Source organism: Scyliorhinus torazame, chromosome 7 (assembly GCF_047496885.1).
Source record: "Scyliorhinus torazame isolate Kashiwa2021f chromosome 7, sScyTor2.1, whole genome shotgun sequence".
In the NCBI taxonomy this organism is placed as follows: Eukaryota; Metazoa; Chordata; class Chondrichthyes; order Carcharhiniformes; family Scyliorhinidae; genus Scyliorhinus; species Scyliorhinus torazame.
Window position 1 is genome coordinate 82,702,349 of NC_092713.1, and position 26,587 is coordinate 82,728,935.

The 26,587-nt window shown below is 47.4% G+C and overlaps 1 protein-coding gene across 1 annotated transcript in view; it reads left to right on the top strand.

The window, feature by feature from the left end:
- The window catches only part of frem1b (Fras1 related extracellular matrix 1b), a 377,590-nt gene that overhangs the window by 169,869 nt on the left and 181,134 nt on the right, over positions 1–26,587 (top strand). The window contains exons 14-17 of the mRNA XM_072510980.1: positions 1,119–1,327; positions 9,305–9,398; positions 18,694–18,946; positions 19,927–20,121. Coding sequence (XP_072367081.1) covers positions 1,119–1,327; positions 9,305–9,398; positions 18,694–18,946; positions 19,927–20,121 — 751 coding nt within the window. The remainder of the gene's footprint in view (positions 1–1,118; positions 1,328–9,304; positions 9,399–18,693; positions 18,947–19,926; positions 20,122–26,587) is intronic.

Here is a 26,587-nt window from a genome sequence, read left to right on the forward strand (position 1 = left end):
ACACATTTGTATAAGTCATTTATAAATGAACCCATGGATTCACTCGGATTTAGCTCCTCTTATTAAAGGTGCGATTTACCGTCCCACCCGAATCAGGACGGGACGGGACACGGGCAGTAGAACCTGCAAGATGCCTCTCAGGATTCCGAAAGGTCTTAATGCCTTGCAAAATGTAACAAAATCTCAAGAGGTGTATCAGCGGGACGCCGATTAGTGCATTCCCCATTGAGGCCAGACAAAAAGCCAGAGTGCCGTGAGATAGCAGTGTCATTCCCAACACTTATCCTGCCCAGAACAGACTTGATTTTTGTTTTGTTAGATCACGCCCTAAATTTCTCTCACTCAATGGTTACATTCGTCAAACTGTGAAGTATGAATCAAATGCATGAAAAACGTTGCTATTTGATCTCAGACTTATCAATGTCTTGTCTTGCAATAACATTGTCTGCTTTGGGCCCGACATTGCAAAGTACTGACCTGATTCTCCTGTTCCTTCTACAAGCTTGAACCTGGTCTGTATCTGGAGAATCTCTTCCCCCAATTGTCCCAGTGTTGGGCCTGTTGTGAGCCTTCAGCATTTCAGACCATTCTGGGAGTGGCAAGGTAGACTCCATGCTCACCCTAAGATCTGTATCCGTTGCCACTTCAGTAGTCTGGCTGTTTAACTGTGATCTGTATTCACTGTTGTCTGTACTCTGAGTCTGTGTGTCAGTTTGCACCTGCAGCACCCATGATGTTCCATTCTCAGGCGAGTCTTCAATCTTTTTTCCCATCTTCTTCCAAGGATTCTGAGTTCTTTCAGGTTTGCAGTCCTTTCTTGGAGTTATTCTGGGTCTTTTCACTCTGTCTGCTACCACCATGTTTCAGATGGTTCATGCAAACAGTCAGGAGAAACCACAGCTGCCATCATGCTTTGTCTGAGATTCAGGGTCTAGGTGGGGTTATCCTGTTACCCAAAGAATGTGACCACAGATTGGTATTTATTAAAAAAATTATTGTTTATTTACAGATCTATTCACCTTTTACTCCACACATTTCTTTCATGAACTGCATTCTTCTTTTCTGAATTTGAACTTGCCTTCGAAATGTGCAAAGTTGATTGTTGATTATTTTGTTAGATTTTCACCAATGATATAAAAGCTGAGGAAGGTTCAGGCTGCATGATCACTGCAGACAATGTGATGGTGACGGATAAGGATACGCTCGATGAAGCTCTCCGAATTCAGATGAAACAAAAACCGCAGCATGGAGATATTGAACATCAAGGAAACGTCATGCTGGAGGGTGATATGTTTACACTCGATGACCTCAAATTCTTTCAAGTCAGGTGACTAATACAAAGTCAATGTGCTGTAGTTCTTCTTAAAAGGTTAGATGTTGCCCTTTCATTTAGTTTCCAAGTGTTCGTTGAGTTTGAAACCAGGTAAATACACGTCAGTTTGCCAACCTAAAACTTTTCAAACCCAACCAAAACATACTGAGAGGTGCGCTGTCAATCGAAAAGGGGAAGGAGGATGGGTTGAGCTGAACTGCCTTCACATACTTCTTAAAAGCTAGCAGTTCACCATTTACATCTGAGAAAATACCAGAAGAACCTGGAAGGATGGTGGGGGGGGGGCGGCGGCGGCGGCTGGGGGGGGGGGGTCGGGGGAAAATGGGATCGGCGATCGGCGGCGGGCTCCAACACCTGGCTGGTGGCATGAAAAAGGCCCATGATGCATGCCAGATGGGGGATGTATATAAATGAAAATTGGTCTCAATGACATTTGCAGGCAGGCATTGCACCCTATGCTCAGGCCCCTGGAAATCACGTGGGTCACTTATGGTCTCTACCAGCGTGGTATCTCCCTATCATATGAACATAAGAACTGGGAGCAGGAGTAGGCCATCAAGCCCCTCGAGCCTGCTCCGCCATTCAATGAGATCATGGCTGATCTTTTTTGGACTCAGCTCCACTTTCCGGCCCGAACACCGTAACCCTTAATCCCTTTATTCTTCAAAAAACTATCTATCTTTATCTTAAAAACATTTAATGAAGGAGCCTCAACTGCTTCACTGGGCAAGGAATTCCATAGATTCACAACCCTTTGGGTGAAGAATTTCCTCCTAGGCTCCGTCCTAAATCTACTTCCCATTATTTTGAGGCTATGCCCCCTAGTTCTGCTTTCTCCCACCAGCGGAAACAACCTGTCCGCATCTATCCTATCTATTCCCTTCATAATTTTATACGCTTCTATGAGACCTCCCCGCATTCTTCTAAATTCCAGCGAGTACAGTCCCAGTCTACTCAACCTCTCCTCGTAATCCAGCCCCTTCAGCTCTGGGATTAACCTAGTGAATCTCCTCTGCACACCCTCCAGCGCCAGTACGTCCTTTCTCAGGTAAGGAGACCAAAACTGAACACAATACTCCAGATGTGGCCTCACTAACACCTTATACAATTGCAGCAGAACCTCCCTAGTCTTAAACCCCAACCCTCTAGCAATGAAGGACAAAATTTCATTTGCCTTCTTAATCACCTGTTGCACCTGTAAACCAACTTTTTGCGACTCATGCACTAGCACACCCAGGTCTCTCTGCACAACGGCATGTTTTAATATTTTATCATTTAAATAATCATCCCTTTTGCTGTTATTCCTACCAAAATGGATAACTTCACATTTGTCAACATTGTATTCCATCTGCCAGACCCTAGCCCATTCACTTAACCTATCCAAATCCCTCTGCAGACTTCCGGTATCCTCTGCACTTTTTGCTTTACCACTCATCTTAGTGTCGTCTGCAAACTTGGACACATTGCACTTGGTCCCCAACTCCAAATCATCTCTGTAAATTGTGAACAATTGTGGGCCCAACACTGAACCCTGAGGGACACCACTAGCTACTGAATGCCAACCAGAGAAACGCCCATTAATCCCCACTCTTTGCTTTCTATTAATTAACCAATCCTCTATCCATGCTACTACTTTACCCTTAATGCCATGCATCTTTTTCTCATGCAGCAACCTTTTGTGTGGCACCTTGTCAAAAGCTTTCTGGAAATCCAGATATACCACATCCATTGGCTCCCCGTTATCTACCGCACTGGTAATGCCCTCAAAGAATTCCACTAAATTAGTTGGGCACGACCTGCCCTTTATGAACCCATGCTGCGTCTGCCCAATGGGACAATTTCCATCCAGATGCCTCGCTATTTCTTCCTTGATGATAGATTCCAGCATCTTCCCTACTACCGAAGTCAAGCTAACTGGTCTATAATTACCCACTTTCTGCCTACCTCCTTTTTTAAACAGTGGTGACATGTTTGCTAATTTCCAATCCGCCGGGACCACACAGAGTCTAGTGAATTTTGGTAAATTATCACGAGTGCATTTGCAATTTCCCTAGCCATCTCTTTTAGCACTCTGGGATGCATTCCATCAGGGCCAGAAGACTTGTCTACCTTTAGGCCCATTAGCTTGCCCATCACTACTTCCTTAGTGATAACAAACATCTCAAGGTCCTCAGCTGTCATAGCCTCATTTCCATCAGTCACTGGCATGTTATTTGTGTCTTCCACTGTGAAGATCGACCCATAAAACCTGTTCAGTTCCTCAACCATTTCCTCATCTCCCATTATTAAATCTCCCTTCTCATCCTCTAAAGGACCAATATTTACTTTAGCCACACTTTTTTATTTTATATATTTGTAGAAACTTTTACTGTCTGTTTTTATATTCTGAGCAAGTTTACTCTCATAATCAATCTTACTCCTCTGTATAGCTTTGTTAGTAGCTTTCTGTTTCCCCCTAAAGATTTCCCAGTCCTCTAGTCTCCCACTAATCTTTGTCACTTGTATCCTTTTTCCTTCAATTTGATACTCTCCCTTATTTCCTTAGATAGCCACGGTCGATTTTCCCTCTTTCTACCGTCCTTCCTTTTTGTTAGTATAAACCTTTGCAGAACACTGTGAAAAATCGCTTGGAAGGTTCTCCACTGTTCCTCAACTGTTTCACCATAAAGTCTTTGCTCCCAGTCTACCTTAGCTAGCTCTTCTCTCATCCCATTGTAATCTCCTTTGTTTAAGCACAAAACACTAGTGTTTGATTTTACCTTCTCACCCTCCATCTGTATTTTAAATTCCACCATATTATGATCCCTCCTTCCAAGAGGATCCCTAACTATTAGATCATTAATCAATCCTGTCTCATTACACAGGACCCGATCTAGGACCGCTTGTTCCCTCGTAGGTTCCATTACATACTGTTCTAGGAAACTACCGCGGATACATTCTATAAACTCCTCCTCAAGGCTGCCTTGACCGACCTGGTTAAACCAATCGACATGGGGTCCCTGTGAGGGGTCTACCTATTACAGGAGTCCCTGTGAGGGGGGTATCCCTATCACAGGAGTCCTTGTGGGGCATCTCCATATTACAGGGGTCCCTGTGTGGGGGGTCTCCCTATTACACTGGTCCCTGTGAGGTGTCTCCCTATTACAAGAGTCCCTGTGGGGTGTCTCCCTATTACAGGAGTCCCTGTGGGGCGTCTCCCTATTAGAGGAGTCCCTGTGGGGCGTGTCCCTATTACAGGAATCCCTGTGGGGAGTCTCCATATTACAGGAGTCCCTGTTGGGCATCTCCCTATTACAGTGGTCCCTGTGGGGTGTCTCCCTATTTCAGGAGTCCCTGTGGGGCGTCTCCCTATCGCAGGGGTTCCTGTGAGGTGTCTTCCTATTATAGGAGTCCCTGTGGGGCATCTCCCTATCACAGGGGTTTCTGTGGGGGTCTCCCTATTACAAGGGTCCCTGTGGGCAAGACGCTTTGGTCAGGGGCCCCTGTGAGGAGTCTCCCGAATACAGGGGTCCCTGGGGGGAACAGGGGGGCAGGTTGGGTCACCACCGTACTTGGGGGTTTGGGGGGAACCCAAGAAATCTGGGGTTTGGGGGATCATAATATGGTGGAATTACACAGGACCCGATCTAGGAGTCCTGATGGAGGGTGAGAAGGTAAAATTGTGCAATGTAGGGGATGTTCGAGGCCAATTTGCTGTGTGGGTAGGGAGGGGAACTGGCCACGGTACCTTCCTATCAGGCCGCCCACTCAAGGTGGTGGCCCGATAGCAAGATTCCCTGGGAATCCCTCATAATCTATGCCAAGCATGTATTAGCATGGCAAGAAATACAAAATTGCATTCCACTTTAGGATCAAAAGAGGATCGTAAAACTGATGCAATTCAGCTCTGGTGGGAGAACATAGACCACAATCCAGTGGACACCCTGCACCGAAAAAGCAGCTTGCCACGATACAGTGTGGCCGATAAAGCCGGAAGACCCCACTGCTGGGGTCTACTCAGCTCGCAATGCCTCGCGAAACCCAATGCGATCTCGCGAAACGTTGCAATGCAAATCCCGCCCATTGTGGGCGAGTGTGGCTACAAACCGGCGGAGGTCGGAGTACTTTCGGCTGTACCGGGGGACGAGGCATTCCCCTTGTTGTTTGCACTGGCAATTGAGCTGTTGGCCATGGCACTGAGGGAGTCCAGGAAATAGAGAGGACTGGTTCGGGGGGGGGGGAGAGAGGAACACCGGGTGTTGTTGTATGCCGACGACCTGTTGTTGTATGTGGCGAATCCAGTGGAGTGGATGGCGGAGGTCATGCGGATCCTGAGGGAGTTTGGGGACTTTTCAGGGTATAAATTCAACGTAGGGAAGAGTGAGCTCTTTGTGGTGCCTTCAGAGAACCAGGGAAGGGGGATAGACGAGCTACCGCTGAAGAGGGCGGAAAGGAGCTTTCGGTACTTAGGGATCCAAGTAGCTAGGAGTTGGGGGGCCCTGCACAAGCTCAATTTGACGCGGTTGGTGGAGCAGATGGAGGAGGATTTTAAAAGATGGGATATGCTGCCACTCTCACTATGGGTAGGGTGCAGTCGGTCAAAATGATGGTCCTCCCGAGGTTTCTCTTTGTGTTCCAGTGCCTTCCCATTATGATCCCCAAGGCCTTTTTCAAACGGGTAAGCAGGAGCATCATGGGATTTGTGTGGGCGAATAAGACCCCGAGGGTGAAGAGGGTGTTTCTGGAGCATAGCAGGGACAGAGGGGGGCTGGCGCTGCTGAATCTGTGTGGCTATTATTGGGAAGCCAATGTGGCGATGAACCGTAAGTGGGTAATGGAGGGAGAGGGGGCGGCGTGGAAGAGGCTAGATATGGTGTCCTGTGTGGGCACGAGCCTGAGAGCGCTCGTGACGGCACTGCTGCCACTCTCGCCGAAAAGGTACACCACGGGTCCGGTGGTGGCGGCGACACTGAAGATCTGGGGGCAGTGGAGGTGACACAGGGGCAAGGTGGGAGCCTCGGTTTGGTCCCCGATTCGGGAGAATCATCGGTTCGTCCCGGGAAGGATGGATGGGGGGTTTCGGAGCTGGCATCGAGCAGGGATTAGAAGAATGGGGGACCTGTTCATCGATGGGATGTTTGCGAGCCTAGGGGCGCTGGAGGAAAAGTTTTGTTGCTCTTTATTAGCCTTAGTTTTATTAGCTCTAATTCAGTCACCTTTGCTCACGAGTCGCCAGGTATCTTTCTGATACTGCTACGTGGTTCAAGTTCAAGTTATGATTAATAAGGCAGCACACCGCTTAGTAAGAGTTAAATCAACGATCATTTATTATATACAGCAATAAATACATATACAATAATCCTACTTTCTAGACTACTACCTACCACTACAGGCCAATACTTAACTTTGGGAATGGACCACCAGGTCAGGGAAATGAATGGTCTTTCGAATTGGCCTGAGCCCGCAGGATTCAAAGGCTGATACAGGTCGATGGCTAGGAGTCTCTATCGGGTAGCGATCGCTGGAGTCAAACTTACGGTTTCTTGTTGATGGTTCTTGCGAAGGTTGCGAGCAGGAAGAGAAGGGAGAGAAGGGCCGATCTGAACTTGGCCCCTATCTTTATAGTCCCCAGGGGCTTCCCGCCTCTCGGGGTGGACCTTGACCCTGGCCCAAGTGATTGGACTTGGTCCCAATCACTGGGTTCGATATGCTCCAATAATGGGGCGATTCCTTGATCGGGGGGTGGTCATTCACCTTTCTTTGTCTCGGCCACTGCTGGCGCCGAGAGGTCTGGATCGGCTTTCATTTGCTAATTTGTTGCAATTGTTCCCGGGGATAGCCAATTAAACTGCAGGTGGCTGGGTTGATGTGCTGCTAATGGTTGCAGGTATCGATCTGGGCCGACTTCCCCAGAGCCGAATACGCTGTTCTGTCTGCAGCTGTCCGTTTGTGCCCTGTTGGCTGATTTTCCCATCAGCCTTTCCGGTGACCCATTTTACATCGGGTTTTGGCCAAATTAATCGGGAATCAGCCATTTTAGGTGGCTACAGTTTGGGCTACCCCCGGGAAACGCTTTCAGGTACATGCAAGTGAGGGCGTTTGTGAGGCAGCAGGTGAGGGAATTCCCACTGCTTTGGCACATGGAATTCAGGACAGGGTGATTTCGGGTGTATGGGTTGGAGAAGGCAAGGTTTCAGCGATTTACCAGGAGCTGAAGGAAGAGGAGGAGGCCTCGGTGGAGCAGTTAAAGGGCAAGTGGGAGGAGGAGCTTGGGGAGGAAATAGATGAGGTCTGTGGGCTGATGCCCTGAGTAGGGTTAATTCTTCCTCCTCTTGCGCCAGGCTCAGCCTAATACAGTTGAAAGTTACTCACAGAGCGCATATGACAGGGGCGAGGTTGAGTAGGTTCTTTGGGGTGGAGGACAGATGTGGGAGGTGCTCGGGGAGCCCAACAAATCACGTCCATATGTTCTGGTCGTGCCCGGCGCTGGATGGGTTTTGGAGGGGTTTTGCGAGGACTATGTCCAAGGTGGTGAATACCCGGGTCAAGCCGAGCTGGGGATTGGCATTATTTGAGGTATCGGACGAGCCGGGAGTGCAGGAGGCGAAAAAGGCCAGTATTCTGGCCTTTGCGTCCCTGGTAGCCCGGCGGAGGATTTTGCTACTATGGAAAGATGCGAAGCCCCCTAGTGTGGAAGCTTGGATCAATGACATGGCAGGGTTCATCAAGCTGGAGAGGATAAAGTTTGCCTTGCGAGGGTCTGTGCAGGAGTTCCTCAGGCAGTGGCAACCGTTCCTAGACTATCTCGTGGAGCGTTAGGAGGAGATCAGCAGCAGCAGCAGCCGAAGGGCGGGGTGGGGGGGGGGAGGAGGGAGGGGTGGGGTTCTTTTGGGGTGGCGTTTGGGTGAAGGTGGGGGGGGGGGTTCCCTATTTGTGTTTTTAAATGTTATAGGGGGGGTTATTGTATATGGGGGAAATCCAATGTATAATTTCTGATTGTTGTGTTCTTGTTTCTTTCTTTTTGTTGGGGGGGGGGGTGTTTGTTGAAAATTTGTTGAAAAATGTGAATAAATATATTTTTAATTTTTTTTTTTAAATGTCAGTCGCACTTTTTGCAGGGATGGAGAGACCTTACTGCCAGTCCTTCAATGACCACTGGAGACCTTGTCTTGAAACTAAGTCTTTTGTTTTCTTTTTCCTTTTTTTGTGAGGACAGGAGGAACAGAAGAGTTCCTCCAGACCCCACAAAAATCTTCTGATCCACTCGCAGCCGCACTCTCCTGCAGCTCAACAGAAGAAGGCTGAACCTGAAACTGGTTCAGGTCTCCAGACTGTTGCTAATTCGGAGCTCTCTGTTTGGTTTCTCTGCCGGTAATGTCAGATCTCAGAAGAGAAAGGTCAGTTTCTAATCTAACCCATTGCACCAGCCAGACTCTTCTATTTAAAGTTAAAAAATACTAACTGTGCAACATTTCTGATACAAAGTCATGTTTTCAAGATGCTGATTATGCAGCTTGTTTCGATAAAGATACTGGCACACCAAGAGCAAATATGCATGTTAGCTTACACACTGATTCACTCAAACTTCAGATCAGATTTATTCAGCGACAGAGTGTTCTTCCTCATATCTACTATAGCTGTTGACATTGATACAATCTGTTTCCGACTTTTCAATCGGATCGTGTTTCGCTGTGGACAGCCCTCTGAGGTTTGTTCACAGTTGTCCTGTTGTGTGATTTGGCCATAGCATTATACACATCTTTTGAATAAGGTGCAGACAATGGAGTTGTTGGTCAATTTGGAATATCTTTTTTCAACAAGTTTCATGCAAAATAATAAAATCTTACTCTGTCTATTCTAGTAATTGTTGAATACAAGTGTAATTTGAGCTTGTGTCCATAGGTGTGAAGGTAGCACTTGAACTGTTGTGTTGCTTTTTCGCTTATGATTGTGTTGTTTTAATTTGTGGCGTCATTTCCACTCTGTTCACAGGTACAAACATGATGATTCAGAAACACTGCATGATTTAGTTGTGTTTACAGCCACAGATGGATTTAACACTGCAGATGAGGTGTTGAAAGTAAAGGTAAGGACAAAGGGAATGTGTCAATATATGTTGCAACATGTGACAAAAGTCTGTTTCAAAGCTTTAGGTAACATTGCACAACAATGAGTTGTAATTTGATTCCTACACGAGTGTTGGTCTGATACATTGTTTAATATTTTTGCTCCGTACAAACAGTACAATGCCCAAAAACGGAACTTGCAGTATGTGTTACAAAGTTTTACAAAGCATTACCAGCACAGATTGTTTATGTTCCAGATGAACGTCCTTCTACACTACTTCATTTCACCCCATCAAAATATCCATCTATTTATTTTTCCATCTTGTACTCAGCTAGCTTCCATAGAAACATAGAAAATAAGAACAGGAGTACGTCATTTGTCCCCTCGAGCCTGCGCCACCATTCAATATGATCATGGCTGGCCCTCCACCTCAATGCCATACACCTTTGCTCTACCCATACCCTTGACACCTTTAGAGTCTATGGGCGGGATTCTCCGAGCCCCCCCTGCTGGGTCGGAGGATCCCCGGGGGTCGGCGTAAATCCTGCCCCGCCCCTCCGACGCCTGCTGCCATATTCTCCGGTGCCGGTTTTCAGGCGGGGTTTACGCCACGCCGGTCAGGGGCAATTGGCAGGGCCCCCCGGAAATTCTCCGAGCCCCGATGGGCCGAGCGGCCGTCGTTTCCTGGCCAGTCCCGCTGGCGTGAAATGTACATGGTCCATCAGGGCGGGACCTGGCTTGTAGGCCGGCTTGGTGAGTCCTCGGGGGGGTGGGGGGGGGGGGTGCGGAGGGATCTGGCCCTGGGGAACCCCCCACGGTGGCCTGGCCCGCGATCGGGGCCCACTGATCTGCGGGCAGGCCTGTGCCATGGGCCATTCTTTCCTTCCGCACCGGCCTCTGTATGGCTCCGCCTGCATCCCCCTGCGCATGCGCAGGAACACACCTGCCGGTCTGCGCATGCACGGAACCGCGCCGGTGGTTCTCCGCATGCCTCAACTCATGCCGGCCCTTCGGCGCCAGTTGGTTGGTGCCAACCCCTCCGCCGCCGGCCTAGCCCCCGAAAGTGCGGAGGATTCCACACCTCGATGCCGGAGTGGTTCGCGCCGCTCTTGGCGCCAGCGTCAGGCCATCCGGCCAGTTGCGGGAGAATCCGCCCCACAAAACTATCTATTTCTTTCTCAAATATAGTCAGCGATTTGGACTCCACGGTCTTCTGTGGTAGAGAATTTCATAAGTTCACCACCCTCTGAATGAAGAAGTTTATCCTCATAATAATCTATAAGCAAATTGTTGCAGATACTGGAATCTGAAACAAAAACAGAAAATACTGGACAATCTCAGCAGGTCTGATAGCATCTGTGGAGAGAGAAGAGAGCTAACCTTTTGAATCTGGATGACTCTTTGTCAATGTGGTTTATCCTCATCTCAGTTAATCCTCATCTCAGACCTAAACAGCCTACCCAGTATCCTGAGACTGTGACCCCTTGTTCTAGACTCCCCCAGCCAAAGAAAGCAACATTCCTGTATCCAGTCTATCCAGACCTGTCAGAAATGTATATGTTTCAATGAGATCCCCCCTCATTCATATAAACTCCAGTAAGAGCGGGCCTAGTCGACACGATGTCTCCTCAAATGACAATCTTGCCATCCCAAGAATCAGTTCCCTTAACCGGTTCCCTCTCTATGGGCAGCATGGTAGCACAGTGGTTAGCACTGTTGCTTCACAGCTCCATGGTCCCAGGTTCGATTCCCGGCTTGGGCCACTGTCTGTGCAGAGTCTACATGTTCTCACCGTATCTGTGTAGATTTCCTCCAGGTGCTCCGGTTTCCTCACACAGTCCAAAGATGTACAGGTTAGGTGGCTTGGCCTTGCCAAATTGTCCCTTAATGTCCAAAAAGATTAGGTGGGCTTACGGGGTTGCTGGGATAGGGTGGAGGTGTGGGCTTATGTAAGGTGCTATTTCCAAGAGTTGTTGCTGACTCGATGGGCCGAATAGCCTCCTTAAGCATTGTATATTCTATGATCTATGATCTATGTCTATACTGTTCATCACAACTGGTCTTTCCACACTCGAACCAATTCTGGGTAACAGGTTTGTCTTGAATTCCTTATTGAATTTATTGTGACCATATTCTATTTATGGCCCAATGATTTACTTTCTCCCACAAATGAAAATATCTTCTCTATTTTGAACCTTTCAAAACCTTTCAAAATAGGAACATAAAAATATAAGGGGCAGAATTCTCCGGCCGTTCGCTGGTGGTGGGATGCTCTGATCTCACTTGCAGCGCACCCCCGCCTGTGGGTTTTCCGGTTGCATGGGGTGGTTTCAATGGGAAATCCCATTGATGGCATGCTAAATTCTCCAGCCTTGCCTGAGGCCCCCCTCCGATGCTCCGCCCCCAACCGGCCAAGTTCCCGACGGCATGGGTCTCTCATGGTCTCGTCCATCAGGAACTCGGTGTGGCAGGTTGTAGACTCAGTCCAGCGCCGCCACAGTCGGGGCATGGCCGATCTATGGGCAGGGTGGACATTATTCAGGGCTGGGTCACTGTGGGGGGGTGGACTGGGGGGCGTGAGTCGGCCAAAGGGGGAGCACTAATCTGTGGGCTGCGTCCACCATGTAGCATGGCGCGACCGCTGCAGGCCTCCGCCGTGCACATGCGTGGCCACGGACCTTGCAATTCTCTGGGGTGTATCGGCAGCTAGAACCGAGTGTTCTACGCTGCCGGCATGCTAGCCCCCAGCAAAACGGTAGCCGTTTTCCACTATTTTGTCTGGCGTAAAACATCACCATTCCCACGCCAGCGTGGGGACATAGTCCCAGAATCGGAGAATCCAGCCCGTTGATTTAAAGGACTGTGCTCATAAATAAATCCACAAGCTTTATTGATACGTTTTAAAATACTTCATGCCAAAGTGCGCAAGACACTTACCTGTCATTGAGCTGAAGACAGACCTCCGGGGTGAGTCTTCAGCTTGTGATGTCAGGCGTCGGCAGTCAGTTCGCCAGTGGATCCACGGAGCAGCTGGGAAAGCAGGATCCTGTTGCAGCCGCTGAGAAAGATAAGGATGTAGTTTAACATGCTGTTGGTATTGTACGCCACCGCTTCACCACTGACCGCAAGATCTGGGCTATTATCTCATTGGTGTTTGCAGGCCCATGCTCTGTGCGAATTGGTTCCCATTTCCTATATCATAACACTGACTGCATTTCAAAAGGAATTTATTAGTTGTAAGTCAGTTTGGGTATCCTGAAGACACACAAGAACAAATATCAGCTTTATTTTATATGCTCGTCTTGTTTCCTCTGATTTACCACCTTACACACTTGAACTGTAAGAATAGATGGTGATAACACTATGTAATTTCAAAATTCTGGTCTAGGCTGAGAGCTTGGCGGTGGTCAAAATTTAGGCTGGTTTCTTACATACTGCCATTTTCTACTGGTTGGGGGAGAGAATCCACCACCTTCCAACAGGTCAGGTGAGCATATCTTAGGAAAGTACAAATGAACCTTCTACAAGTATGCCTTTATCAACTAACAGGACTTAGAGCTGGCACAATATTTGTGGAGGCCCCAGAATAAGTCCCAGAAAGGATGGCTTGCTATTGTTATGCCTATAAATGGTTCCTTTTGGAACTGGCAATTTTCTAAATTGTGGATCCCTTGACCTAGGAAGAGATTTGGAATGACCTGTGATGGAGTGGCTGTGGGCTGTTTTGGCTTAGAGGAATGCAGATGGAGGATCACTTTGGTGCCAGTAGCTCAACAGATTAGGTGGAATTCTCTGGTTCCTGCCGCTAAGATCAGGAATCCTGATCAGGCAGAGAATCCCACATTGGTCCAAAACAGGATCGGCGCTGAAGGCAGACCCACCCCCTTTCTCCAGTCCCACCCCGCTGGACATAGCAGGCTTCCCACCCTATGCCAGCAGGAACATGAAAAAAGGTCCTTTGCATTCATTTGAATAAGATTAATGGGTTGGAAGCCTGAATCTCCCCCCACCCCCAAAAAAAAAAAATTCCCCCCTGAGGGAATTCAACCGGACAGGCTTTGGTGCAAGTATTGACTAGAGCAGTCCTGGCATGATGGGCCCTTTACGACCATAAGACATAGGAGCAGAATTAGGCCACTCGGCCCATGAGTCTGCTCAGCCATTCAATCATGGCCGATATTTTCTCATCTCCATTCTCCTGCCTTCTCCCCATAACCCCTGATCCCCTTATTAATCAGGAACCTATCTATCTCTGTCTTAAAGACACTCAGTGATTTGGCCTCCACAGCCTTCTGCGGCAAAGAGTTCCACAGATTCATCACCCTCTGGCCCTAGGGGGAGTCAAGGAGGTTAGCCCATTGCTGATGTGCCCCTCGGCCACTGCCAGGCAGCTAAGTGCTAAGTGTTTTCCGCAGTTAGAAAAGAGGAAGTGAAAGCACTTAACATTTTTGAAGTGGCCAGTAGCTATCAATCAGAACAAGGATGTTTATAACCATTGCAGTTAGGATCAATGGAGGGTACTTCAGATGCATTCAAGCCTGAAGGGAAAGATAAATAAACAAACCTGAGGCCTACTGTGTTTAGAACATTAAGCTGCCAATCAGAGGCTAGTTAAAAGTACTACACTGTGTTGTGCATTTTCTAGGGCGGCCCAGACATTAAACAGCATCAGTTTTAAATACATAGAGCTGACTGAAAATATGTGAGGAAAGCGAAAATGATCTGACTTGATTTTTCAATTAACTGTCTGATCTGCTCATCAGCTGTCAGGTAGAGCAGTTCAGGGTGAGAAGGTCACTTCAAAGTTTAAACACGTCAGACATGGATGATGATGTTGAACAGAGGGCTGCCTGAGATCAACATGCCAAGATTGATCTTAAGGTTGCCCAGGACTGGAACAGGCAGCCTAGACACAGGGATCCTATATCGCACAGCGTCCTGGGGTCAACCCCTTACCCACAGCCTAAACCTACCTAAACCTACCTAACCCCCAAGACCCTTTGGGGACCCTCCCTCTTTTGCCTGGCAGCAGCAGAGTGGCACATGAGCAAGGGCTAATGTCCTTGACCCTCCTCGGGCTCCAGCATGCCAGGCTAGGGTGTCACTGCCAAAGTTTCAGTGCAATGGTCCCAGGGCAGTGCACCATTGACAATGCCAGAGAGTGGGGCCGGATGGTGGACACTGGGCTGGGGTCTATCTCTGGCAACTGGGGTTGATGTGCTCACTCAAAATAGTGGCCCAAGACCAATAAGTTCCAGGAAACCGGTGTGTTCATTGCTATGCATAGTAAAGGTATGAGAATACCATCTTGGCCATACTCCTAGTGCTAATGGGTCACAGTTCCAATTCTCTGCTGACGGGAGAACTTAGTCTCTTGGGTATCCTGCCCAATCCCCCGATTTGAGGTTACGTTCATGTTCTTGTGCTTGGGCAGCTGAAAGTTCCACCTGGCCACGATCATTATCATGAAGCAGGTAGTGTTGGGAAAGCTAATGGGGCTAAAGGTAGTCAAATCTCCTGGCCATGATGAAATGCATCCGAGGGTGCTAAAAGAGATGGCGGGGGAGATACCAAGTGCGCTCGTGGTAATTTACTAAAATTCGCTGGACTCTAGGGTGGCAAATTGGAAAACAGCAAATGTGACGCCATTGTTTAAAAAAGGAGGTAGACAAAGGGTGGGTAACTATAGGCCGGTTCGCTTAACTTCTGTAGTGGAGAAAATGCTTGAAACTATCATCAAGGAAGAAATAGCAAAACATCTGGATAGAAATTGTCCCATTGGGCAGGCGCAACATGGGGTCATGAAAGGCAGGTCATGTTGAACTCATTTATTGGAATTCTTTGAGGACATTACGAGCGCGGTGGACAACGGGGAACCGATGGATGTGGTGTATCTGGATTTACAGAAAGTATTCGACAAGGTGCCATAATAAAGGCTGTTGCACAAGATAAGGGTGCAGGGCATGTATTAGCATGGATAGAGGATTGGTTAACTAACAGAAAACAAAGAGTGGGGTTAAATGAGTGTTTTTCTGGTTGGCGATCAGTGGCTAGTGATGTGCCTCAGGGATCAGTTTTGGGACCACAATTGTTTATAATTTATAATAATCGCTTATTGTCACAAGTAGGCTTCAATGAAGTTACTGTGAAAAGCCCCTAGTCACCAGATTCCAGCGCCTGTTCGGGGAGGCCGGTACGGGAATTGAACCCACGCTGCTGGCCTTGGTCTTCATTACAAGCCAGCTGTTTAGCCCACTGTGCTAAACCAACCCCTGGATTACATAGATGATTTGGAGTTGGGGACCAAGTGTAATGTATCAAAGTTTGCAGACAACACTAAGACGAGTGGTAGAGTAAAGTGTGCAGAGGACACTGAAAGTGTGCAAAGTCATAGTTTAAGAGAGTGGGCAAGTGTCTGGCAGATGGAGCACAATGTTGGTAAATGTGAGGTAATCCATTTTGGTGGAAATAACAGCAAAATAGACTATTAAATAAATGGTAAAAAATTGCAGCATGCTGCTGGGCTGAGGGCCCTGCGTGTCCTTTGTGCATTAATCGCAAAACGTTGGTTTGCAGGTGCAGCAGGTAATCAGGAAGGCAAATGGAATGTTGAACTTCATTGCCAGAGGGAAGGAGTTTAAAAACAAGGAAGTATGTTGCAGTTGTATAGGGTGCTGGTGTGGCCACACCTGGAGTACTGTGTACAGTTTTGGTCTCCTTACTTGAGAAATTATGTACTGGCACTGGAGGGGTCAAAGAAGAGATTCACTAGTTTGATTCCGGAGTTGAGAGGATTAGCTTATGAGGAGAGACTGAGTAGACTGGGACTATAGTCATTGGAGTTTAGAAGAATGAGGGGGGATCTTATAGAAATATATAAAATTATGAAGGGAATAGTTAAGATAGAAGCAGGGAGGTTGTTTCCAATGGCGGGTAAAACTCGAACTAGGGGGCATATCCTCAAAATAAGGAGAGCAGATTTAGGACTGAGTTGAGGAGGAACCTCTTCACCAAAGAGTTGTGAATCTGAGGAATTCCATGCCCTGTGAAGCAGCCACTGCTGCTTCACATTTAGAAAGCAGGGGTGGGATTCTCCAAACCCCCGCCGGGTCAGGGAATCCCCGGGGGGCGGTGCGAATCCCGCCCCGATGCCGGCTGCCCTATTCTCCGGCGCCAGTTTTCGGGCAGGGGCGGGGTTCATGCTACGCCGGTCGGGGGCCTTTGGGAGCAGCCTCCCCGGCAATTCCTGGGCCCCGATGGGCCGAGCGGCTGCCCGATTTTGGCCGGTACCGCCGGCGTGGCTTAGATATGGTCCCACATGGTGGGACCTGGCAGGTAAGCCAGCTTGGGCGGTCCTCGAGCGCCGGGGGGGCGGGGGGGGGGGGGCACCGCGATTGGGACCCACTGATCTGCGGGCGGACCTGTGACATGGGGACACTTCTTCCTTCCGCGCCAACCCCTGTTGGGCTCCACCATGGTCGGCGCAGAGAAGACACCCCCCTGCGCATGCGCCAGAATACGCCGGCAGTTCCGTGCATGCGCGGGATCACGCCGGCCCTTCGGCGCCGGCTGGCGTGGCGCCAACCCCTCCTGCGTCCACCTAGCCCCTGGAAGTGCGCAGGATTCAGCTACTTCCAGTCGCCTGACACCGGAGTTGTTTGCGCCGGCATTGGGCCATCACGCCGACTCCGGTGAATCCCACTGCAGAAATCTGGGTCAGGATTCTCCGGTCCCCCAGCCATGTGTTTCTCAGGGATGCGTATTCATGGTGGCGGGATTCTACCTTCCTGATACTTGTCAATGGGATTTCCTATTCAAGCCACCCCACGCCCCTGGGAAACCCACGGGTGGGGGTACACTGCCAGTGGGAAAAGGGAACCCCGATGGCTGGAGAATTCTGGCCATGGATTGCTGGGAAGACAGTCTTTTACACTTCAGTGTGTAATATTTGAACTACATAGAGAACATAGAACATAGAACATACAGTGCAGAAGGAGGCCATTCGGCCCATCGAGTTTGCACCGACCCACTTAAGCCCTCACTTCCACCCTACCCCCGTAAAACAATAAGCCCTTCTAACCTTTTTTTTGGTCACTAAGGGCAATTTATCATGGCCAATCCACCTGACCTGCACGTCTTTGGACTGTGGGAGGAAACCTGAGTACCCGGAGGAAACCCACGCAGACACGGAGAGAACGTGCATACTCCGCACAGACAGTGACCCAGCGGGGAATCGAACCTGGGACCCTGGTGCTGTGAAGCCACAGTGCTATCCACTTGTGCTATCTATAGCTAGTATAGATAAAGCCTTGAAGGCATCTCCAGCTCGATTATATACACTGGAGCTGATCTGTTTTTACCTCCCGGAGTTGGCACAGTCCCTCAGGCTAGCTTAGAGAGAGAATGGCTAGAATTCCTCAGCCGTTGGGATTCTCTTTTTCCGCTGGCACCTCCACCTGAGGGTTTTCCAGCAGCATGGGGTGGCTTCAATGGAAAACCCCATTGACAAGCAGCGGGAAGATAGAATCCCGCAGTCAGTGAATGACACGCCACTGGGGACCAGGGACTCCAGCCCATTGTGTACCAATCAGGTTGGCACATGGGTACCTTGGTCATCTTCATAGCTCAGAGTACAACTGAGTACATGCATGCACATGCTTGATATACAAGGGAATCTGAAGAGGCCAGGTGTACATACAAGTAGTTAACTCTGAAAACGTATTATTTTCAAACTGCCGATTTTGTTTTATTAAAATGTTTTTCCCACCAGCCATTGCCTAAGATCAGTGCCATGTGTCTCACTCACTATCCAATATTTTTGTTTCAAACCATACATTATGTGCAGGTTCTTAGGCCCCTATATTTGCCAAGATAAGGGGAAATCACCATCATGGCTAAAATCTGACAAGGCCAGGGACACAGTGTTCCTGCTGAATTTAACAACAGGAATTTATGATCAATTTGCTCTTTGTTTCCCGGCCTTCAGCCAGTCAGCTGGAGACCTTTGAGGATATGGTCCCTCATCATTAGGGACGAAGGAGGCTGGAGATCGAGGTTTGGCAGCGGTTTTTACTGGAGGGGGCAAAGCCAGGGTTCAGTGCTTAGGTGGGGAAGGTTAGCTTTTGCAGCAGCAGGAGGAAAAGGTCACATCAGAAGTGGTGAAGCCATTTCCTCCTTCTCTTGATTTATAAGGAGCACTGTAAAAGGAGATGGCAACTTCTCCCTCCCCATGCCGGGTTTCCCAAGCCCTTGGGGGAGGGGGAAATTCTGTCCTCGTGCTTGCTATGCTTTAACTCTTTGATCTTTTCTTGAAGATTATACCAATCAATGATGAACCTCCAGAGCTACAGCCACATTTAAAATCTGGCCTGCAATGTCCTGAGGGAGAAATGATCACCATTACCGCAGAGTACCTTTATGCTACAGATACTGACAGTAATGACATGAAGCTGACATATATAATCGCTCGTTCACCATCATATGGAGTGATACAAAGAAATGAAGTTACAGTCGACAAATTTTCACAACTGGATATCATCCAAGGGTTCATCTCCTATTCGCACACTGGTAGGGACATTAGAAGGAGGTAGTGTTAACTTTAACCAGAAAATGAATGTACAAAATAATATTCCACTTGTTTCACAATTTAATTGCTCGATAGTCTGTGACCATTTCTTATAGATTTTCCTTTTAATTTTTATATATTAGGCCATAACTTCCTCAGACTGGCAATCAACACTAGATTGCTGCTCCATCGACACTTAACTGCACTAAAATTCATAAGTGACTGTCTTGCCCGACCTTCCTGACTCAGGTCAGGTGAGATACAGGCAGCACAGCGTGTCCCCGGCTCCAGCACTGAAGACCAAAATAAGCAGAGCGAAGGAGGATATACCCCTTTTTTGCTCCACTATTTGACTGTTTGTTTGCATTGTATTCAGATTTTAATTGTATGGCTTTTCATATCTTGGCATTTCCAGAAATTAAAAAAATCATTTTAAGGACCTAATTCTGTTAAAATGGGTATTTACCTGGGAGTTCCTCTTTGCTTCAGGGAACGGCAGGACAAGAAGAGGTTTCAGGGAAACCCTTTGCAAATATGCCAGACTTCCTCAATGTGGAAGCTGCGTTCACCCGCACTGCCACTCCTTCCCAGACAGACAGCAGAGTTTTGAAGAGGGTACACCTCTACCACAAAGAAGGCAACACTACGTTTCAACACCCCTCAACCTGACTCTTTCAACAAAGACATGTCTCTTCCTTGAGACCTTTAATTTTTCCTATCCAATCTAATGAATGGAGCAACAGTCAAATCACCAAGATTTGTGACTTCTCCTTATGCACAGCAGCAGCTTGTGAACTGCTGCATCAAATAATCTGACCCTGCAGCCTTCCTGTGCAGGGCTAGTCTCTGCAGGCAGCATATGTTAATAAAAGGGATTTACAAATCCACTCAAAACCTGAGTGTGCTTCCGAAGTTAGTACTGGTTGAGAATAACAACCCGATAAGGACTTGTTGAGATGTTAATCAATTTTTTGCATTCCAGGTGGTGAAATAGGATACAGTTCTTGCATGGACACTGTGACAGTAATTGTCTCCGATGCAGAAGCAGGTACAGTGGACAGCTGCTGTTATGATGGACCTCTTCCACCACCAGTGCCACTCCATGGCTCTCTGCCTTTCTATGACCTTAACATCACTGTAATGCCAGTCAACAATCAACCTCCTACAATTAAAATTGGTTAGTTCACAATCTTGTATATTTGTATACACTATTACGACACCTCAAGATTGGTTGGTGTATTTAGAATACTGGGGTCATGAATTCAACATTGTTGCATTTAGTTTTTCTTTAAATGATTTTGTGGTGTTTCCTTCAATTCTATCTGGAAGTGTATTCCATGTGTTGATGGCTTTCTGAGATTATGTTTAATGTACATTCTACCAGCTTAACCCTACATCTTTGGCTCTACTTTGGTTTATGGTTTAAAGTAATATTCTGAGATTTTCACTGCCTGAGACAATTCAGAGGGCTATTTCTGCCCCTCAGTTTGGTTTGGGAACATATAGTTTGCAGACCAAAATTCTCAGTACAGGACATCCTAGTCTACTGGTGCCAAGCAGTCAAAACAATGGCCAATAAGGCACCCTTCAGGCCATTTGTAGTCTTACTTTCTTTTCCCCTTCTGTTGAGCTGGATTGTTCTCTAGTTGTTATCTCTTTATGTCTCTGGCGTCTCTGGCGACCTACTGCTCCCCAGACCTGGAATACCTGACCGTGAAGTGCCGCCCATATTATCTTCCACGTGAGTTCACTTCAGCCATAATCACAGCGGTCTACATCCCACCCCAGGCAGTAGTGAGGAAGGCGCTGGACGAACTATACACAGTAATAAACAACTACGAAACAGAACACCCGGAGGCCTTGTTCATCGTGAGACTTCAACAAGGCCAACCTCAAGAGAGTACTGCCAAAATTCCACCAGCACATCTCCTGTCCCACCAGAGGCGACAACACTCTTGACCACTGCTACTCAAAAATCAAGGGCACCTACCATTCCATCCCCCGACCGCACTTTGGGAAATCAGACCATAAGACGGTGCTCCTTCTCCCGGCATACAAGCAGAAACTCAAGCGGGAGAATCCAGCTAAGAAGGTTGTGCAGTGCTGGTCCGAGGAGACAGAAGAGCTCTTACGTGACTGCTTAGAGACAGTGGACTGGTCCATATTTAAGAACTCAGCTACCACCGTCACAGACTTCATCAGCAAATGTATGGACGACTGCGTGCCAAAGAAAGCAGTACGTGCGTTCCCCAACTCGAACCATGGCTCAATCGCGAGATTGACTCCCTACTGAAGGACAGATCTGAGGCGTTCAAGGCAGACGACCCTGACCTATACAATAAATCCAGGGTCGACCTCCGCAAAGCCATCCGGAATGCCAAGAGAGAATATCAAACCAAGCTAGAGTCACAGACAGACTCTCAGCGGTTGTGGCAAGGACTAAACAACATAACGGGCTACAAAGCGAAGCCGAACAGTATCTCTGGCAGCAGCGCGCCACTCCCCGATGAACTCAATGCATTCTATGCTCGGTTCGAGCAGGTAAGCAACAATCCGCTGGCGAGTGCCCCAGCAGCCCATAATTCACCCATACCCACCATCACAGCTTCCGAAGTCAGATTGGCCTTCCTGAAAGTGAACCCTCAGAAGGCGACGGGCCCAGACGGGATCCCTGGTCGTGCACTCAGAGCCTGCGCGGACCAGCTGGCAGAGGTATTCACGGACATCTTTAACCTGTCCCTACTCCACTCCGAGGTCCCCACCTGCTTCAAGAAGACCACCATCATAGCGGTACCAAAGATGAACCAGGCAACGTGCCTCAATGACTACCGACCAGTGGCCCTGACTTCAGTCGTAATGAAGTGCTTCGAGAGGTTGATCATGAAGCGCATCACCTCCATACTCCCAGAACGCCTTGATCCACTGCAATTCGCATACCGCTGCAACCGGTCCACATCAGACACCATTTCCCTGGCCCTACACTCATCCCTAGAGCATCTCGAAAACAAGGACTCCTACATTAGACTCCTATTTATTGACTACAGCTCCGCCTTCAACACCATAATCCCAGCCAAGCTCATATCAAAGCTCCAAAACCTAGGACTTGGCTCCCCACTCTGCAACTGGATCCTCGATTTTCTGACCAACAGACCACAATCAGTAAGAATGAACAACAACACCTCCTCCACAGTAGTCCTCAACACCGGCGCCCCACGAGGCAGCGTACTTAGCCCCCTACTCTACTCCCTGTACACACACGACTGCATGGCAAAACTTGGTTCCAACTCCATCTACAAGTTTGCTGACGATACGACCATAGTGGGCCGGATCTCAAATAATGATGAGTCCGAATACAGGAGGGAGATAGAGAACCTAGTGGAGTGGTGTAGTGACAACAATCTCTCCCTCAATGCCAGCAAAACTAAAGAGCTGGTAATTGACTTCAGGAAGCAAAGTACTGTACACACCCCTGTCAGCATCAACGGGGCCGAGGTGGAGATGGTTAGCAGTTTCAAATTCCTAGGGGTGCACATCTCCAAAAATCTGTTCTGGTCCACCCACGTCGACGCTACCACCAAGAAAGCACAACAGCGCCTATACTTCCTCAGGAAACTAAGGAAATTCGGCATGTCCATATTGACTCTTACCAACTTTTACAGATGCACCATAGAAAGCATCCTATCTGGCTGCATCACAGCCTGGTATGGCAACTGCTCGGCCCAGTACCGCAAGAAACTTCAGAGAGTCGTGAACACCGCCCAGTCCATCACACGAACCTGCCTCCCATCCATTGACTCCATCTACACCTCCCGCTGCCTGGGGAAAGCGGGCAATATAATCAAAGATCCCTCCCACCCGGCTTACTCACTCTTCCAACTTCTTCCATCGGGCAGGAGATACAGAAGTCTGAGAACACGCACGAACAGACTCAAAAACAGCTTCTTCCCCACTGTCACCAGACTCCTAAATGACCCTCTTATGGACTGATTTCATTAACACTACACCCTGTATGCTTCATCTGATGCCAGTGCTTTTGTAGTTACATTGTATATGTTGTGTTGCCCTATTATGTATTTTCTTTTATTCCCTTTTCTTCTCATGTACTTAATGATCTGTTGAGCTGCTCGCAGAAAAATACTTTTCACTGTACCTCGGTACACGTGACAATGAACAAATCCAATCCAATCCAATCCTCTAAGAGTGGGATGACTTTGATTCCTTGTCTGTTACATAAGCTTACCAAGTTAAGCAATGCATTACTTCTCATGACCCTGATATATTGTACGATGAAGCAACTACAAATTATATTTATTAACATGGATTCAGAAATATTTGGCTATTCCTGATTTCTATTTGCACCGTTGAAGGAATTAATTTAATAACTTTGCTGTTTATATCTACCGATTGTTAAGATCTCGGACCAGACCCCAACATTTGTTAGGATGCCAGGAAAGAACACCAAACAATTTTAAAAACATTTTTTTAAACTGAGGAAAGGATACTTCACCCAAGGAGTAATGACTCTGATCAATAGGTATCTTTTATGTAAAAAGAAAACCTTAAATTTGAACACAGAATTAACCACATTAACTTCAACTAAATAGCTTTACACTCATCAATTTAACAGTTCTTAAATAAAAGGAAAAAACCTTAACTTATTCCTTACACCTCCACTATAGATATTCCAATCAAGCAACCCAATACAGTTCAAATGCCACTTATAAATAATGTTAACAGAACAGGTTTACTTGCTTATCTGTCCAGATCTTTGGAGAGAAAGACCCTTTCAGGAACAATCTGAAAATCCTTCCACCTTGTCAGACTCTTCTGCTTAACCGACAGCATTTGGCAAGACTGCTGTTCAACTTAAAAACTTAAGACCATAAGACCATAAGACACAGGAGCGGAAGTAAGGCCATTCAGCCCATCGAGTCCACTCCACCATTCAATCATGGCTGATTTCAACTCCATTTACCCTCTCTCTCTCCATAGCCCACTTCTAGCATACTGCCAAACTAGACAGATCTGGCTGCTCCCATTAATTACATCATGTGTATCCTACTAAGTTCCATGGCCTGCTTAGCTAGAACTAAACACCACTCCCCATAAATTATCTACATTCCAGGGAATCTCCAGCAATCAAAACATGATTCCATTAGCCCCTTTATCTGTAACCAAATAAGTGTTTGAAATCAATCATGACCTCACCTTTTACGACTCCTAATTACAGCTTTAGCAAACATACAGTCTGGATACCTTTAATTAATCCAGGCTTTTAATAACATTACTATAAAACGTAATATTTGACAATAGCTACATTCATCACAACATTTGTATCTCTTCATCCATCTTCGTCTGACCACCGTTTGTTTCCAGATTAAATTAGCGAGCCAGTGTAACTAATCATGTAACTCTTTATATCCCACCAGATCAACTTTGTTTTCCTAACAAATTCCATTCACTGCAAGTTCAGAAAGCCCACAATGTTGGATGATATGGGTACGATTCAGTGGCCTCATCACGCCTGACTTGGTGTTGGGACAAAGCCGTTGAATCTTGCGAGAGGTTTGCATCAAGATTTGCGATGCTCGAAGCGTCTCGCAAGATTCAACGGAATCTCACAGCGCATCGTGATCCGCCTCTCACTCTCAGTGGCCGAGGCGCCTCTCACTCTGAAAGATCGAGGCACACATATTTAAATGAGCCAGCTGTGACCACAGGGTGGTCGGGATCAGGGCAGGGTGGTATCCTAGTACTTCCCTGGCACCTGGGCACCTTGGTAGTTCCAGGCTGGCACCTTGGCACTGCCAGGGTAGAAGGGACACTTCCAGGATGTTAGTCTGGCAGTGCCAAGGTGTCTAGGTGCCCAGTTGTCCATGCAAGGGGCAGGGAGGCCTTGCCCATAAGAGATGGGGTGAGGGGGGGGCGTGGGCTTGAGGACCCTGGAAGAGGTAAGTTGGATGAAGTGGGGGGGGGGGGGGATCTGGAGGGGTGAGGGAGGATCAAAAGATTGGGGCTGCCTTTAAAAATGGCACCCCGATCCCCGAATATTCTTCCTGCACAGGCGAGCTCCAGGAAATGACTTAAAGAATGGCCTCGATGGGGAATTGCTCGCCAAGGCCCAAAAAAATGGCAAAGTGCCACTGAAGAGTAGGGTCTTTCACCCCGTTAAACGCACTGTTTAATGGGCTTGAACTTGGGTCTGCTGAATCGCGTCTATGGTAATTGTAAGCTGTATTATTTGGTGCTTGGGATGTATTTTCACTGTCTGGGCAAGATAGAGGATGTTTTACTATGATTCAAAGCAAGATAAAATGTGACAAGTGAGTACTTAATGCTGATGCTTGGTCCAAAGAGTTGGAAAATGTTTCCTTCCTGATCACTGGCCCTGAGCAATACAAAAACCTACCTCACTCCATGCAAATATTTCAAAGTCTAGACTGCTTCATCGTAGATAACTGCGATGTAATTAAAAGTCTGAATCAGCAAATTATTGTAAAGATGTGGGTTTATTGTGTTAATGTCCATATCAGACCATTGAGAAAGTGAAATCTTTTGAAATCCATATGTGATGATTGCAAAACATCATCAGAGATGAGTAAGGCCCAGCATGCACAGGGGACTTTGAAATTCCGCTCATGCAGAAAACTGATCAAGGTCACTGGTGACTCGACAATCCATCTGCTGGATGGTGTAGTCAGAGGAAATATTAATATACACGAGTAGGTTCAAGTCCACTGCATTCAAAGTTAAGATTCTGCAAATACTGCATCCACCAAACACAGATGCTAGGCCCCATATGGGAGCTGTGGGCAATCCTCCCACATGTAGTTTTTGATTTAGATAGATGGATATAAATATAATGTTATAGAATTGGTGCTTTATGAGGGTTCACAAGAAACAATATTGTGTGAATTTAATGAAACTTTATGAGGCAAAGTCAGGAAAAGCATCTAAATATCTCTAAATGTCTATGCTGTTAAATATGCTCAGATGAAAAAAATAGATTTGAAAATGAATTACAAATATTTGCCTCTACTCTTGGTACATCGGAATTTTAAAAAGTATTTTTTTCCTTACACCCTGAAAATTCTGGGGTATAGCCTCATGAATCCTAGCAGTCATGACCTAACTATTAGTGATCAAAATTCTCGCCCTAAACTTTCCTACCTCTCGCCTCCTTTCAGACTCTCGTTAAAATCTCCCTCTTTGGTAAAGTACTTGTGTAGCTGTCCTCAGAATCTGTGTTAAACTTTGCTTGACAACTCCCCTGTGATGCCATTTTGGATGCTGCTAGGCCAGGGAGTAAATAATGGCTCATGTGCCAGCTCACTGGAGGGTGAGGTTGAGTTCTACTACAGGGGGCTCAGATGAAAACTTTGTTGGAGTGGTATAGAGGAGGAAACTGATAAGAATGCACACCGAGATGCTGGGTGCATTGACTAGTCTATCAGACAGCTTCCTGTCACTGGTAAGGAGCATGGGGGATGTCCAGCTCCAACTTGGCAAAGAGTATTGCACAGACCTTCCCTCTCTGCGGCCGCTACTCCATCTCACTGTCATGTTGCAGAGCCAGAGGCACTGCAATTGAAGACCCATACCTCCTTCAATCTTTGTGTGGGCAGGTCACCAAATCCTCAGTT